The sequence below is a fragment of the Gallinula chloropus genome, assembly GCF_964237585.1.
Source record: "Gallinula chloropus genome assembly, chromosome: 3".
NCBI classification, from domain to species: domain Eukaryota; kingdom Metazoa; phylum Chordata; class Aves; order Gruiformes; family Rallidae; genus Gallinula; species Gallinula chloropus.
This window is the reverse complement of record NC_140087.1, coordinates 21,941,172-21,957,596: the sequence shown is the minus strand read 5'-3', so window position 1 is coordinate 21,957,596 and position 16,425 is coordinate 21,941,172. Positions and strand designations below refer to the sequence as shown.

Below are 16,425 nucleotides of genomic sequence, written 5' to 3'. Positions count from 1 at the left end.
TTAGATTACTATAGGAAAAACCTCAACGATGTTAGTCCCCCATACTGCTGTGATATAAAAAAATTCCCAGCCAGGACATTTCAGTGTTAATCTAAAATGCATCCCTAGTAGACAAGGCATGGAAACTGTCATCCTATTTAGGGGATCCTGAAAATGTAAACAACAGAGTGCTGTATAACTTTACAGTTTATCAGGGCTGACTACGTTAGATCTCTTTTCAAGCATTTAACCACATGATTTACAGAAATACTACTTGTAGAATAAAGTCCTCTGCGCCATCAGCTTGGATCTTGACCACTCTTTCCCCTGGAAGGTATCATTAAATTCCTCTTAAACACTTCCCACTTACTGTGGAAATCCTAGTTTTACCAACACAAATGTACACAGCCCCAGGATGATGCTGTTTTCCCAGCTTAATATGGATGTGTTGCCATCTTGATACTGACAAAACTATCTGCAAGCCAGGATGGTTCCTTATAGGCAAAACATCTCCATTTCCTGAGAACTATGTTTTAAGGGTTATATAAAGTTATTTACTGTTCGTTATTCCAAAAGTTCCAATTGGATGAAGGACAAATATGCCGAGCATTTATTAATGCAAATGGAGGGCCAGTATTTATGGAAAGAGAAAATCTCAAACTTTATCATGAAGACTCAGTGGAACTGATCCATGGTGAGCAGTCAGTTCTCAACTTGCAAATACTAAACATAATCATTTAGCTCCCAAACATGCTTCCCTCAGAATTTTCAAGTCATCGTTTCAAAAGAACATGTATACAAAACACACCGCAACAGCCAGCACAGCAGAGCACACTAGAATATTCTCAGTTTGTTTTCAAAAGATGCTTTATTTACCCACAACACTGCATACCTGCTCTTCTGTCATTCCTCTCTACATCGATGCAGAACACAGGGATCCTCTCTTTCCTGTCTTTCCTTTCCAAGGAGGGATCATCAAAAAAATCTACATACGGGATGCTAATTTTCCATGCAGCAAGGTTGCGGGGTGTATTTGGGGTACTAACAGCCTCCTCAGGAGAATCATCTTCCATCACCATAACACCTTCTTCAATCTGTAAAGATTCAAATATCAAGAGCTACAGTTTTATTTCCATTGGTTCAGTGCCTTTGCAAAACTTATGTAGGATAGTGAACATAGATCAAGTCTATAGTATGTGTCACTAAGTAGTGAAAGAAGGAGGAGGAGGGAGAGTGGAAACAGAAGTACTGGAGGAAACAGCCAGAAGAATGCCTTAGACTGAGTATGCTACAGGAATCAGTTTGGGACCAGCAGATTGGGCTGCACTGCATTTTTCAGCATACTAGGACCCAAACTGAAGACCTAAGCTTATGAGGTCAGGTCAAGAAGCCACCTAAATGCAGCAAGGAACAGAAGCCAACGGTGCTACAGGAATCAGTTTGGGACCAGCAGATTGGGCTGCACTGCATTTTTCAGCATACTAGGACCCAAACTGAAGACCTAAGCTTATGAGGTCAGGTCAAGAAGCCACCTAAATGCAGCAAGGAACAGAAGCCAACGGTGCACCAAGCTAGCAGGTCTCTCACCCCCACAGCCAAGTGCAATGGAGGATGCTGTGGACACATGAATCTGACCTGCTCTGCAAGGTGTAACACAACTATGACTGGGATGGATTAAATATTCCTGCAGCCCAGAGCTCTTTGTATTTTCATCAGTGTAAGCAAACCTCATAGTCCTATTTCCTTATAAAACTGAATCCATCTGACTCGAATTTAGCCTGCTGCCAGGCTGCAAACACTTCTAAACCACTGCAACCCTGTGATGAGACAGGTGCTGCCTGACGAAGAGCAACGCCTAAGCCCATCATCCTGCCTCCAGCCTGTGCCCACTGGAGCAGCAATCACTCTTCCCACTACAATTTACAGAGCTGTTAACTATGTGGAGAGGGGTTAGTGTTAAGGTACATTTCAAAAATACACTATTTTAGGAAGTCACACAGAGACTTGAGAGTACTGCCACTTCTTAAAATAGGAGATTTTAACATATGGATTTACATGTGAAATTACAGCAGAGTGCAAAGCGTAAACCCCCCTTTCGTGTCCTTTTTCCTTAGCTTCAGAATTTAAAGCCAAATTTCTCTGAAAAGCCAAGCCTTGGTGGCTCAACAAGTTTTGCCTGTATTGTGATTATCCAACTAGCACTTTAAGGCAACACAGCATCCCCGAAATCTGTGTCTGCTGTGTCCACACTGCAATATTCACGTGACCATGACTCAAGTGCAGCTGAAGCATGAACGGTTCGACACACGAGCAGTCTTTGTTCACTTCTGTTTTGCCTTTGCATAATACTGAAAAGATCCTTAAACTGGTTGGAATGATGTCTTCCAAAACAGGGCTCCGCAGACCCGCTGACTTAATCTCTTCTTTTCCAAACAGGTTTTTTGTGTCTCTCTACCCAGTTGGTTTGATAAAAAGCAAAACTGTGACAGGTGAAGAGCAGTCTTGGTTGCCGCTGTGCAGACAGTGCTCAGCTAAGGTGGTTGGCAATTTGAGAGCTAAATCACAGGCTGTGATCTTTCACAAAGTAAACAAGAATAACCCCAGCCTGGAACGAATGAACCATTAGGGCTCACAAACTGCAGGACAAATTTACACTGAAGAATGGAATAAGTGGGACAGATGCTTTCTGAACCACAACAATGGGGTTATAACAGGTAGCACCTCCCCCCTTCCTTTCCCAGGCTTTACATGGTTGTCAATGCTGGACAGAAACAGCAGAACAACATTTCAGGATTAACAACTCCAAGTCAACAACAGCTGAGTATCTGCAGATGCAGCAGCAAGAACCGGGTGCTATGTGCACTCACTTCCTCACCCTGTGACAGCTGAGCTATTGGGTGCCCAAATCACCACTTTATAATCTATCTTGTCTATCCTCACTAGGACCTCCCTGCAAAAACACAAGACCATTTTAGAGACCCTCAGACTTGCCCAATTCTGTAGGGTTTGTCTAAACTAAACACTTGGATTTGATTGACACTCAACTCTTGCCAAGGTTTTCTGATCCTTCCTTTCTTCCTTCCCTTTAGCACTGCCTGCAGTTCTCGTCTCTTCCCATTTCTTCAGTCACAGACACTGGACCACCCTATCAGTCGATACAGCAACTACAGCAGGGCAGAGTCAGGGTAAGGTGTAAGGCAGGTTGGAGTCAGGCCATAACCTCCCTGCCTGCCTTCCTCGCCCAGCCCTTCCCAGGCTGTAATGAATCACCACAGAGTTTCACATGCTCGTAACCTCTCCACCAGATCTCCCACCTGACTTCTGCCCTGGTTTTGGTAATAATCCTACGTAAATTTGCAGGCTTTGGTAATAAACCTACGTAAATTTGCGGGCTTATCCACTACGAGAACCAAAGCACCACCATTAACTGCAAGCCACAAAGCATGAATTTCTGGGGTCTTTAATCCTCTTTTGAAACAGATCACACACCAACTTGTAAGTTACAGGTTGCCCCAATCTATTTCCATTTGTTTCATCCACAAGCTCAAGCCCACAGGATCTGCCTTGGGACCAATACCCATAGTTTAATGTGCAGGCTGTATTTTGGTACATTTAAAATGTAGGTGACGAAAGACTGAGTGTGGTTTCATGCAGTTACTGTTATGTTGGCAGTTGACATAGCTGCTGTAGGGAGCCAGAGAAAGCTGTTAACACGTATTTCTATCCCCACACCACTTCCTCTGACTAAATGGATGCTTCCTACAGGCTTTAACAAAAAGAAACACGATTTTGTCAAAACAAAAATAACCAAGCCTAAACAAACACACATCCCATCACTGCTGTTTTTACTAAAAACACCTTTGACTAAGGTGTTTTTAGTAAAAATGTAGTATCATCCCTCTAATGAAGGTATCTGAGATGATGCTGCACTTAAAACTTCCCCTTCTTGCCTAAGATAAAGACATTCTGCCCATTTGAAAGCCTTCCTTAGATGCTATATTGTCTGTCTCTGAGCCCAGCAACTTCCTAGTAACTTCTTGTATTCTGGCACCAAAACATGTTCCTTCTCTGAGCTCCACTGCTTCAATTATACTTCTACTAATTCCTCAGTTATTGCAGAACTATACTTCCACACCCTTTGGCTAGCAGAATCTACAACAGCAGTGCTGCAAAATTAACCCATTTGCATTAAACTCTCACCTCAAAAAAAGAGAAGCTACGACATGAACTTAATAGTAATGCCCAAGAAATTAATAGTAACAGTTTTGCCCCAATAAAGGCATGAATTATATGAAGATTTAGCCTGCACAGAAAATTGCCTTTTTTTCTCCTCAAAGACAAAAAACCAAACCCAAACCTACTTGAAGTTCTAAGTTGCTGTGTCCTTCCCACCCTCTTCTGAAAGCAATTCTGCACAAGGTAAATAATATCAACTTATATATACCCTTTTATCTTTAGGCTGTGGAAAATGAGCTAGCAGATTATCAAGGTGCTAAATGCTTAAATGTTTTGTTTCATCACAGAACGGTTTGTGCTGGGAGGGACCTCAAAGGCCATCTAGTTCCAGCCACCCTGCCACGAGCAGGGGCGCCCAGTACCACACCAGATTTTTAGAGAAAAATTCATGGCTTACAAAGATGCCTGACACCTCTACTTCTAGTACTTCACGTCCTAAGCAATTAGCTCAGAGGCACACTAAGTGGGGATGTGGCTTGGCTTGTGAATGAACACAGGGAAAACAAGGCAACTTAATCAGGTGCCAACACATGGAAGCCCTGCAGTGAAGAAAGACAGCAGAAAAGGCAGAAATTAAACACTGGCAAGTAAGGAAAAACCAACAACAAAGATTTAAAGACAAATTTAAAGCTTTTACTCACAAAGTCATCTTCTCCTTCATTTAAGTTATAGTTAGGCAACATAGCTCCTTCCATCGCAGAACTCTTAAATACACCTTTTATTTTGTTGCCTATTCTGCTGATTCCAAATGATTCTCCTCTCTTATGTGTGGTCCTGGGATTACAAAAGCCAGAATTCACAACACAAGGTGCATTATTACACAGTGTCTTACCAGGCCAGTGCACATCACGTGCAGGTAAGAGAAACAATTCTATAAACAAGTCGCGAATATATTTACAATCCCACTCCAACTGAAATACACTTATGGCAAATTTTTCTCTGACTGAACAGCAAAATTTCTCAATTTAAGAGACAGAGGATTGCCACATGATTAAAACACACTTGCAATGGCATCTCAGTGATACAACACAGAGTATAAACAATTAACGATGCAAAACGATTTTGCTGACAGCAGAAACTGTTGCATTGCCACAGGCACGCACACCAAGAAGGTCACTAACTGTTCTTTTTCATGTAGTTTTATTTAAATATTTATCCATTCTTGCCAAGTACTGTAAATGGGGGCATTAGATGCGTTTTGGGTTGTTTTTTTTTACTTGAACATCCCAGAATTTACACGTATGTATAGTTCAAGATAGACCTCGACTTTTAAGCATTAGGAACAGACAACAGGAATGTACAAGAAGCAAGACTGAGCATGAGAGAAAACAGATGCAACTGAAGAATCTTGGCTTGAAGAGACAGTCTGGCTGATAGACCAAGACTGAAAAAAAAACCAGTCTTGCCACTTACAAAACATACAAAAAGCACCTAGGTATGGAAAAAGAAAGATAACTGGCCAGGAAGTGCACTCCTGACTGAGAGAACAGATTTTATGGCATTCTTATGCCCTTACACAATACTTGACACCAGAGATTATTTCTTACGTGGAAATTTGGAAGAGAAAAATGGAATCAGGCTGAGGTTGAGTCAACAAATAGAGTTGATAGGCGAGTTAAAAGTCAATAGCGAACTGCAGAATCAAAGATTCAAAAGAATTTTATAGATAATTAGAGGTTAAAAGCACAAACCATACTTTAGAGGACCAAAAAAATCCCCCCAAAGTGTTTCTTTTTCCTTTAAAACAAGAAAAGAGTTTATTAACTACTGAACAAGTATGAACAGAACATCAGAGACCAGCAGGTAAAGCATCTCCATTGCTCATAAAGCCATGCTGACATCAGCTGCTGACTCAAACCAGGCGTGCACTACTAACGATCTTCCTGTTTATGCTTCTACCCAGGCTGTGTACACGACTATAATTGTGTAAATAATCCACTGGTTTTCCAAATCTTTTTCTCTCTTGTATATTATCAGCTCCAAAGCAGACAGAGACCATCTATCTTACTTAGAGATAAGTTTGCTTGGTTGTGTACAGCCTAAATCTGTTTCAACGATTTAACCTAACTTGTAAACAAGTTATTCTACATGTTATTGTGCTGAAATTAACATCTTCACATTGGGGCCCTACCTGAATCTCATTCAAGAGCTTAATCACTGAGCTAGCAAAATACAAACCTTAGTCAGAAAAACTAGTTTGCTTTTCTACAAGGGTAAAAACTTCAGACCTCTGGCTTGACTCTTGAAGAAATGCTCATCATTCTTGTGACTACTTGTGCAGTCCTCACGATTTTGAAACAAAACATTAATTCAGAGATTTATTATTGAGTGCTCCAAGCTCTGATCAGTTTATTCCCACACTGATCGTGCTCCAGCTGAAGGCAGAGTACAGCTTTGCCTGTAACTCCAGCGTGGAGCTGCATGGAGTCAGGACTCAACCCAAGAGCTGACCTGCCCCAATGCTGAGCCAAATGAGTACAGAGCAATCACTAAACTGGGAGAGGTATAAAGTGACAAACGAGGATGGCATCTTCTTGCAGGAAAAGACACAAATTCAGAACACACATCAGTGAATAAGAGGGTACACAGAAACATGATGGAGAGAACATAGAATTGGTTTAGCAAAAAATCTTGAGCAAACATGATGAGCACAAGCCAGACTAGATTAAGAGTGAAAATACCTGGGGATGTTAGCAGAGACATACAGGCAACAGATGATCAATCTTTTGAGGATGCTGGACTAGGGGGGGAAAAAAGCACATGCACTTCAACAAAAAAAAAAAACAAACCAGTTATCAGGATGAAAATCAAGTAGATTCACTGGTTGAGCAGAAACAGGAGAAAGAACTGAAGGCTTGGTGGAAGACATGGGACAAGGTATGGTCAGGTTCAAAACACAGGGTGAGAAAGAGGTTACGAGGTGTCCCGTTTGGAATAGAGACCAAACCTTTCCAGACCTGTCAACTCCGGTACTGTCAGCAAATACACAATAAAACTCATTGGGAAAAGTACCTCAACTCCCTCTAGTGCTGATCCACGTAACAGCATTATTAGACTGGAATTCTACAGTTGCTTTCTTGGCAGAGTCCTGAGCAGAGAGTCTACAGGTTCCAACACATCTGATGAATGATGTGACACCAAGGCCTCAGGTACTCGTGTCACGTTAAAAACTGCAACTGCTGTTCAGTCTACAGGTGGGAATCGCAGGCCAGAGACTGCAGCAGTGCCACTGCGCACTGCAGCATCTTTTCATCATGGATGACTGCAAAACAACTTTCCCACAGGATGCCTGCCTCATTCAGCACACTGAGTAGATCTCTGCAGGTGAGCAGTCAGGGTTAAGCAGCTGAAGAATGCCTCTGCAGGGTCGGGAAAGACCAGGCAAGTGATCTGTGTCAGCCAAGCTGGATGTTTACATGCCTGTGAAGTCAGGGTACTGTTTGCATTTGGCTGACTGAATCCCCTACACCCAATTAGGAGAAGTGCTGAGCACCTAGAGTTGCACTTAAAAATCAATGAGCTGCACTCACATCTTCAGTGCTTCTCCTTGCTCAATACTCTAGCAAGCTGAAACTCAATACCCTGAGCTGGCACACGAGAGATAACAAGCGTCTGCACACCTTGATTCCCAACCTGTAAAATAACATTGATACTGTTCCCCCAAGACTCAGGAACAGGATGAGCTGTACATGAAATACCAATGTTCTAACAAACTGTAAGGAAAAGCCCGTGAGTTTGGTCAGCATCTACTTCAAGAGACACAGACAATGACAAAACAAACCATCAAACAGCTCTTAAAGCATTAATGAGTGACCACAGGCTGCCTAGAGCAAGTGCTAAAAAACGGCATATGCTGTAATCAAACCTGTAACAGCCACAAGAAAAGCTGCCAAGGGAACTAATTTGGGGAACTGCTGGTTTTGAGTACTTGATAACCTTCATAAAAACGTTATATTTGCATGCAATGATCATTCTGAAGATGGCTGTGCAAGATAAAACAGTTAAGTGGATAAAACCTCGTAAAAGACATTGGAATGTGATGCATTAAAGGAGATTTTGGAGCAGCTCACAGTCACAGGCCAAAAAAAGAGCTTTAAGTTATGCATATACATTTCAAAACAAGTAACAACAAACAAATTGTTAACAGCCAACAATATTAATATATTGCAAACTTGCAAAATTAAGCAACTCCTTAACACTTGTGAAGAGAATGTGGTGACTAAAGCTTATTTGTGGGGAGAAAATGAGTTAAGGCCAGAGAAGACATTCACATTTTTACAAATAAAATAAAAATTAATTGCCATTTTAAGGGCTATGTGATGTAGTTGGGACAGATGCAGTGTAACTAACGCGCGTTTATCAAGTGTTAGCAGAAGCCATCCAAACTCAGGCTACTTCTGCAACAACAGGCACAGAAGTTCTCTCAGAGCCCAGGAGAAAATAATGCTAAAAGAAAAAGAGAAAAACCTCCAACACCCAAATTTAACAGACCTACCCCAGCAAAACTGAATAGGCTTCAACAATCACAACAGATTAATAAGAAGTGTGGTTCAATCAGGAGTTCCTGACCTAGAGTCCTAAGGAAGTGAAATGCAAACAGTCCCTCATCACCATGACCTTGACCATTGAATTTAAAACCTTGGTTATTGAAACTTCAGGGTCTTCATTGACATTTAGCACAAGTGACTTTCAAGTTATAAAGAACAATTTCCATTCTTAAAGTTACTTGTAGTGCCAAACAGGCAGCTTTTTTTACACCCTGTTCAAAAGTTACATAGGAATCTAGGTCATTTAGCCAATATAAAGAAAAGGCTGTGGGCACATATATATATATATATATATTTATGTATATACATGCACATTTACAAATTAATAAATGTGATTTTTTTTAAAATAAAAAAATTTAAAAAAAAAAGATTGTAAGACCTGTCATGTATTTTTGACATTCTACATAACCTGATACCTACGACCAATGCCTCAGCCATTAGCTCAGTTATTCCTACCAAGATGTTAAAATGTCACTGCAAACATGTTTTTAATTCATTTGACCTTCTGCATTCTGGGCACACTGATAAGGGATTAAAATTTTCCAATTTTACTCTCTTCAGTCATGCTAACTGTGAAACCAGAAGCATAACTTACCAAGTTGGAACTGATGCTGACAAGCAATTACATTATGTACAACTGCTTACAGACTTAATTCTGTGGGTTTTACTCCTAGGCATTCTCCAAAATTGTTAATATCTTTTCTAATTGGTCCTTCACTTGAAAAACATTTTAACTTTATTGCTATCTCAATGATAAGGAATCAGGATGCACCTATCTCTCTGTGTGATCACAGTGTGTAGAAAATTGAGGCAGATATAATAGAGGTAATCAGAAATCTGGGAGCTGGCATCACATAATGGCTTTTCTTTTCTTTTTTTCTTTTTGATTGGGCTTCCAGCACAGAGCAACTTTGAATAAAGTAGTAACGTATTATAAACACATAAATACGAGAGAGGAAGAGGGAATTCGTGTCCTCTCTTCCACACACCCAAAGTTAAGTCATCAGAACTGGAAGCTAAAACACCAGTTTTTGCTGGCCACACACACCAAACATTAGATGGAAAATGCCAGTTGTGGAGCGGAAGTGCTGACAGCCACTGCTAGCTGTCAAGTTAGCAGAATATCCTCAGTGTGACTTCTTTACACTCCAGAAACACTTGGGACTTCTCATCTATTACCTTAGTAGTTTTCATAGCACATTACTCGTCCTATCTGTACACTAAAAGCTATGATTATTTTGTATAGTTCAAAGAAGTGATTCAAACCAGAAATTACACGATAGTCACTTCTTTCTACTTTCCCACTTGCATTTTCTCAAAAGTGCCCTATGATTTTCTTGTCTTACCATAAATGAAATCTTTCAACACATTACCCACACATACATTCCACTGGGATTTCATATCTACTATTTGATCTGACTTTTAAACCAGCAGTATCTATGCAATACACACACAGAGTATCCTGAGCAAAGCATCAAAGACACAGAAAACAAAACTCATCTCTCTGCATGTAATTTCTCTCAGCTGGTACTAATGCTGGAATAGGGAAGAAAAGGCAGGATAAGGTATGTGCATATGGGTAACATCTGGAATAATTCCTTAAGTAACCTTTTTTTAATTTTTCTTTTTTTCCCCTTGGCAGTTACTGCCCTAGATTCTGCACAGGGAAAGTCCAAAGCAGCAGGCCAGCTACTTTCAGACAGGACCTCTGTTTCACAGAAATAATCACTGAGGCACCACTTCAGGAGCACACAGTATCTCGTATCATAAGCCACCATATGTACTCAGGGCATTCAAATTGCTCTAAAATTTAAACCAGATAGCATTTCTGAAAATGTATGGATGCTGTTTGAACTCCAGAGTCTGGTAGAACAGTTCCCAGACAAAATTTGCTTCTTTTCTAGCAGGAGATTTACTTCAAAAAGTCCAGGTAGAGACTGCCTTTAATTTCACCCTTTCTGGTTTGGAAAGCAAAGCACCAAGGAGATGACCTAAGTGTTTTCATACTTTAAGTAGATTTAAGGAATGTATGATGGGCAACTTTGAATCCTTGACATGAATAATTTTGGGAAGATACCAGAAGGCAGGTTTGAAGGTCTAGCTGAAACCCTGCAGCCATCTTCATCAGAAGCTGGAATGTTCTTTTAAGTTCCTAGCGGAGTCTCATACAGGGGAGATACACAGTTTCAACTAGTTGCTTTTCAATGCCTCTTTGCTAAGAAACAGAAGCTTGTCAGCACCAATCTGAGAAAGCACTAGACCAAAGCCCAAGTCTTGGATCTACAAGAGATGCAAGGACTCAGGCCCCACCTGGACTACTGTGTCCAGTGCTGGGCTCCCTGGGATAAAAAAAGACAGGGACCTCATGGAGAGAGTCCAGAGAAGGGCTACGAAGATGATTAAGGGCCTGGAGCATCCCCTATGAGGAAAGGCTGAGTGAGCCTGGAGAGAAGAAGACTAAGGGGGGACCTTATTAATGTTTATAAATATCTGAAGTATGGGATGCAGGGGGAAATGGCCAGCCCCTTTTCAGTGGTCTATGGAGACAGGACAAGGGGCAATGGCTACAAGTTGGAGCACAGGAAGTTCCACACCAACATGGGAAAGAACTTTTACCCAGTGAGGGTGAGGGAGCCCTGGGACAGGCTGCCCAGTGCCCAGGGGGTGTGGAGTCTCCATCTCTGGAGATATTCCAGCCCTGTCTGAACACCGACCTGTGCAATATGAACTGGGGAGCTGCTCTGGCAGGGGGGTTGGACCTGATGATCTCTTGAGGTCCCTTCCAACCCCTATGATTCTATGACTACATAACAGGTATCACAGATGAAGATATGTTCGAGAGAACCCCCTTGTATTTTTTGTTTGACATGTTAGCAGGGGAGAGAGGGCTCTCACAGTAATACACCCCACAGCAGGCTGCAAGTGAAGAGGGCTGCTCCTAGGAGGATCTCTAATACAGAAAGCAGAAAAAGTTAAGACAAATTGCAGCAATTTAAGGTGGTAAACACCAGCATTTTCTATGGTACCACGGAAACCTATCCAAATTGAAGACTGCCTCACTGAAGTTTTCCTTCTTTTGGCTAGACCATAAGAGCCATTCAGTCGGGCTAGGCTGTGACCAAGCCATTCCGGATAAAGTGACAGACAAGAATTGACGAGACCTCAAGCTTACTCAACCCAACCCTACCGTGGATGACTGCCCACCCATACCACAGGAGATGCTCTTCTCCTCCTCCATAGGCCCTAAGGAGCCTGAACTGAAGGTGGTCTGTAAACATATAGCCCAAATCCAGGAAAAGTCTCCTGATCTACATTTCTGTGATAAATGAGGAGAGTTGGGAGACAGAAACACGTTATTTTTTCCCTTCCCCTTTTTCAAATGCTGAGGTCTAAATCACATTTTGAATTCTTTAATGTAAAACACTTCAAAGCAAATAGACATACTATTGCCTGCTCCTTTAGTATGTCATTTTTTTCTTTCTTAAATGGAAAAAGTGGAGCTAAAACTTTAGTCAACTTAGTATCATGCAGCAGCAAAATACCTCTGTTTTCATATTTTGATGCTTTTAACTAAAAAGCAAAGAAAAACACCGATTCTACCATACCTGTTAAACTTGGAATTGCGTGTTGGTGACTCCGCTCCCCTTAAAAGGTGTCTGAAGTACTATAACAGACAAAGAAAGTATCAGGAAAACACTTTACTAGCTGAGGTAAGGGCTACTGTGCAGCAACATGTCAGAATTCAGGAAGCAAGAATAGAAGTAAAATGCAAGCTGACCATAATCTAAGAGTTAGAATATTAATCTGGAAAAAATGACAGACCAAGTTTTCAATAGATGCTCCCCAGACTACTTGTTACTTTACATTCTCATGAGATTATAAAACCCCACCAAAACAGAAATAAAACTAAAATTAAATGCCAAAATCCACGTCTCCTTCTTGTTCGAAAAATCAAATCAAGCATTTGAAGCATCACAGCTAGTAAGGGAAAGATGACCATCAGTACCACTTCTGAGAAACACACTGTATTACGAGTAACGCTAAGTAACGTAAGCACCTGTTCCCAGGATAAGACAATATACCCTGCCTCAAATACATGCAAGCACCTTAACATGCAACCTGATTTACACACACAGGCTCTAAAAAGGGACAAGAATTCAGACTCACCCCCAGTATAAAGTGTTTCCTATTAGATGGCCTTACACAGCTGTTGGCCCAGTGTGGGAATTACTTTATTTTTTTATAATACTTTATTATATAAACTTGCATTCAGAACCCAATCTGAAATGCCTAGTAAGATGCTTTGAATGATCTTCCTGGAAACAGCCACCTGACTTTTAGCTGCTCAAATGCATAATGCTGAAGAAATATAGAGTTTGTATATAGATCTTTCTCTAAGCACCCCTATATTAAAGAAAAGTAAATAAGGAGATTCTTAGAAGTGTTCTATGTTGACTACACAAGATTACTTTTGCACCAAATTTACAACTGTAAAAGGGATGGAGAGGATTTTGAAATAGCTGTGATATACACAGTGATCATTACATCAAAAGCTGAAGAGGGTTTTTTTTAATTCTGTTGATGTTGCATTTAAATTAAGTAAATTTTCTTACAGAGGTTGACCCCAGCTCTGGCTTGTTAAGTAAAGTGAAAAATTAAGACACATTTTTCAATGTACAGTCCACATGCACATGACTGTTGTAAATAGGGTATCCAAAAACCAAAATACAGGCTTGCTTCAAGACCCCTTTTCAAATTTCTCACACTTACCTCATCGCTGTGGCAGAACATAGGAGTAAAAACATTCTCAAGCAGAGAAAGTACATGCTCATAAGCTTCAAAAAGACACCTCATAGTCTGAAGTTTCACAACATCCATATATGGACCTTCAGCAACTATAAAGAAAAGTAAATATAAATAGATATACAGGCATAAAAGGTTTGGTGAATGTTTTGCAAGCCACTATAGAAGTCTGACATAAGAATAGAAACTTTGAAGCTAGGACTTCAAATTGAAGGTAAAGATTGACCATATTTAGATGAATTAGTCTTCGTTTTATTACAGAATGCTGTTTAAATTCATGTGCAAATTATTCTTTTCAAATTCAAACTTACTTCTTTGAATCTCTTCCACAATAAAAGGGTCAAATCTAATTTTGTCAATGCTTTCATCCAAACAGTAAGTTTTATAAATCTTCTGTACTTCCTCATGAAGAGACACCTTCTCAGTATCTGATAATTCTGGTCGCAAGATTCGGTCATTGAATTCCTCTGAGAAGGAAACAAAATGCATTTGTCAGTCAACTTGGCTAACAAACAGCATTTCAAAGCAACCCATAACAGCAGCTCCTTTTCCAGCAGATAAAGTAATCTGTAAAGCTTTAAAATTAATAGACACAGAATACATCTCAAAATATCTGGTAAAAAAAACCCCTTCTTACTAACTATCATTCAGATTTGTTCATAAAATTATGACTAAAAATTCTTTGCCATTAAAACGGATTATTCCTTATCAGGGTAAGGATAAATCCATTAAGTGTTTCCTAGCAGAATAATGTAATTTTTTTTCTTCCCAAATTAGCAAATTGTAAATTGTCATTTTCTTTTTGCATGATTTCCAGTTCATGCTGGACACACAGAGAGCCCCAACAGCCCTTTATACCAGTCATCTGCCAGTTCTGCTGCTATTTCATTTCTAAGACACCACACATCAAAATATTTTCAACATCATCTTTAATATCAGACTAACTTGAGAATGAACTTCCTCTGACAAAATGAAAAATCTAGTCAGCACAATTACTGTGCACTCCTACTGGATTTATCAGCCCATGCCATCAACAGCATGACTAGCAGCCATAAAGAAGGGAAAACAAGGTAGCATTTGATTCATTTTTTCAATTAACAAACAAAAGTAAACTTCTTCAGAGAAAGTCTGCTGAGATACTTAAGAGTTTTTTTGGGTTTATTTAGCTCCAAAATATTTCTATCAAGCAAAGAACCACCTACAATAGATAGTTCAGAACAGAGTAACTTGAGAGACCTACATGTCATTGGCTTACAAGCTAATATACAGGCTTGTCACCTATGAGAATGCAAGAGAAGTTTAGAAGGAAGAAAATGCTGAGGTTTACCCAGAAAAGAGATTGATCATGGGCAATAGCCACAGTTTGAGAAACCTTCCTGCTAGAGGAAGCAGCTCTAGAAGGGTCAGCTCAAAACCCCCAGCAGGTACCACCAGCACTAAAAAACAAGCTTTGTTGGGTTTTGGTGAGGAGATTTTCTGACAAAAAGGCAACACGTGTGGAAGGATTATGAGTACATAAGCAGCTGCACACACAGAGATTATTTATATTTCTCTTATATAATACAATGATTAGTAATTTTTTTTTCAGTACGAGATAAAGCCACTCAAATTTAATTCCACATCTTCCTGATGTATGTATGGGCTTGGGACATGAAGATTGAAACTTGAAATAAACAACTCCTACAGAAACTTCACAGAAGTTTTTCTTTCCATTGGAAAGCAGAAGGCTCTTCAAACATGTGTGCAATGGTAAAATCAAATACATGCCTCATAACACAGGTACAGGTTACTCAATGGAAGGTTTTAACACCTTTAATGTTCCTGTTACGTTTGTATTCTTCACAGAAATCAGAATTTTAAAGCTAAAAGAACATGAGTCTTTTCATGACTCATTTAATTTTAAAAATACTTTATTAACATAATATTATATATAAGGTACTTTGCATCAGTGGCCAGAACTGTTTTCTTATGAGAACATTCTATTTTAAAATGTCCAACCTTATAAATAAACAGAAATACAATGAAGACCTACAGTCCACGCCAACATTAACATTGCCTAGGTTAGCATTCAAGACATAAAAGTAAGTGAACACATATCCCAACAGGTAATACCTTGCTTAACAATGCTGCCCAGTTCTGAGGCTGCATATTCACTTCAACGTAGGAATGCCTAAAGCTTTTGAAAGACCATCAAATATACCTCAACACACGTATGCAATCTTACCTACAGTCAGGCAGAACTGCAGGACATGGACTGCCCCTTCCTGTTTAAGGAAGTTCATAAACCGAAATAAAAGGTCTTGCTGATCTCTGATCTCCTTTAGCTCCAGTTTCAGGACCTTGGTAAGTTAAAAAAATGCCATCAAGTCAATTTTCAAACTTTCAGTGAGTACATAAATAATGCAAGGAGGTGCAGAACAAAACCAGCAGATAAATTAAAACCTTATTCAAAACAGTAAATAAAATGCTGCCTTTGCTTACAGATGGTTTTTTATTTCTTGGCTCTGCAAATTTCTGAAGGAATGGAACCAGTGAAGAAGTAGGTTCAGTTGCCTTCTCAGGCTGTAGAAAAAAATGACATGATATAATTAGGTAAGCAAGCTTCCTTAACAGGTGAACTAATTACTACTGTTCTAATTTTGTCAGTACTCACTGGACTATCATCAATAAAAATCAGCAGCAAATGGTTGACAGTGTCCTGTAGGAAAACACAACACAAAATTACTGTATTAAAAAAACTCAACAAATAAGATTAAGATAATTTTGTAACTACATTATGCCCAGGTTTAAACCTCTGAATATATTAATACTTAAAAAAAACCCCAAAGGAATCCAAAGCCTGGCAACACGCTTGAGAATT

The 16,425-nt window shown here is 39.8% G+C and overlaps 1 protein-coding gene across 1 annotated transcript in view; it reads right to left on the bottom strand.

Moving 5' to 3' along the window:
• The window catches only part of SNX14 (sorting nexin 14), a 52,581-nt gene that overhangs the window by 15,906 nt on the left and 20,250 nt on the right, over positions 1 to 16,425 (bottom strand). The window contains exons 10-17 of the mRNA XM_084261213.1: positions 16,219 to 16,263; positions 16,047 to 16,127; positions 15,790 to 15,904; positions 13,877 to 14,032; positions 13,533 to 13,657; positions 12,368 to 12,426; positions 4,857 to 4,989; positions 872 to 1,073 (exon numbers count right to left, since the gene is read on the bottom strand). Coding sequence (XP_084117339.1) covers positions 872 to 1,073; positions 4,857 to 4,989; positions 12,368 to 12,426; positions 13,533 to 13,657; positions 13,877 to 14,032; positions 15,790 to 15,904; positions 16,047 to 16,127; positions 16,219 to 16,263 — 916 coding nt within the window. The remainder of the gene's footprint in view (positions 1 to 871; positions 1,074 to 4,856; positions 4,990 to 12,367; positions 12,427 to 13,532; positions 13,658 to 13,876; positions 14,033 to 15,789; positions 15,905 to 16,046; positions 16,128 to 16,218; positions 16,264 to 16,425) is intronic.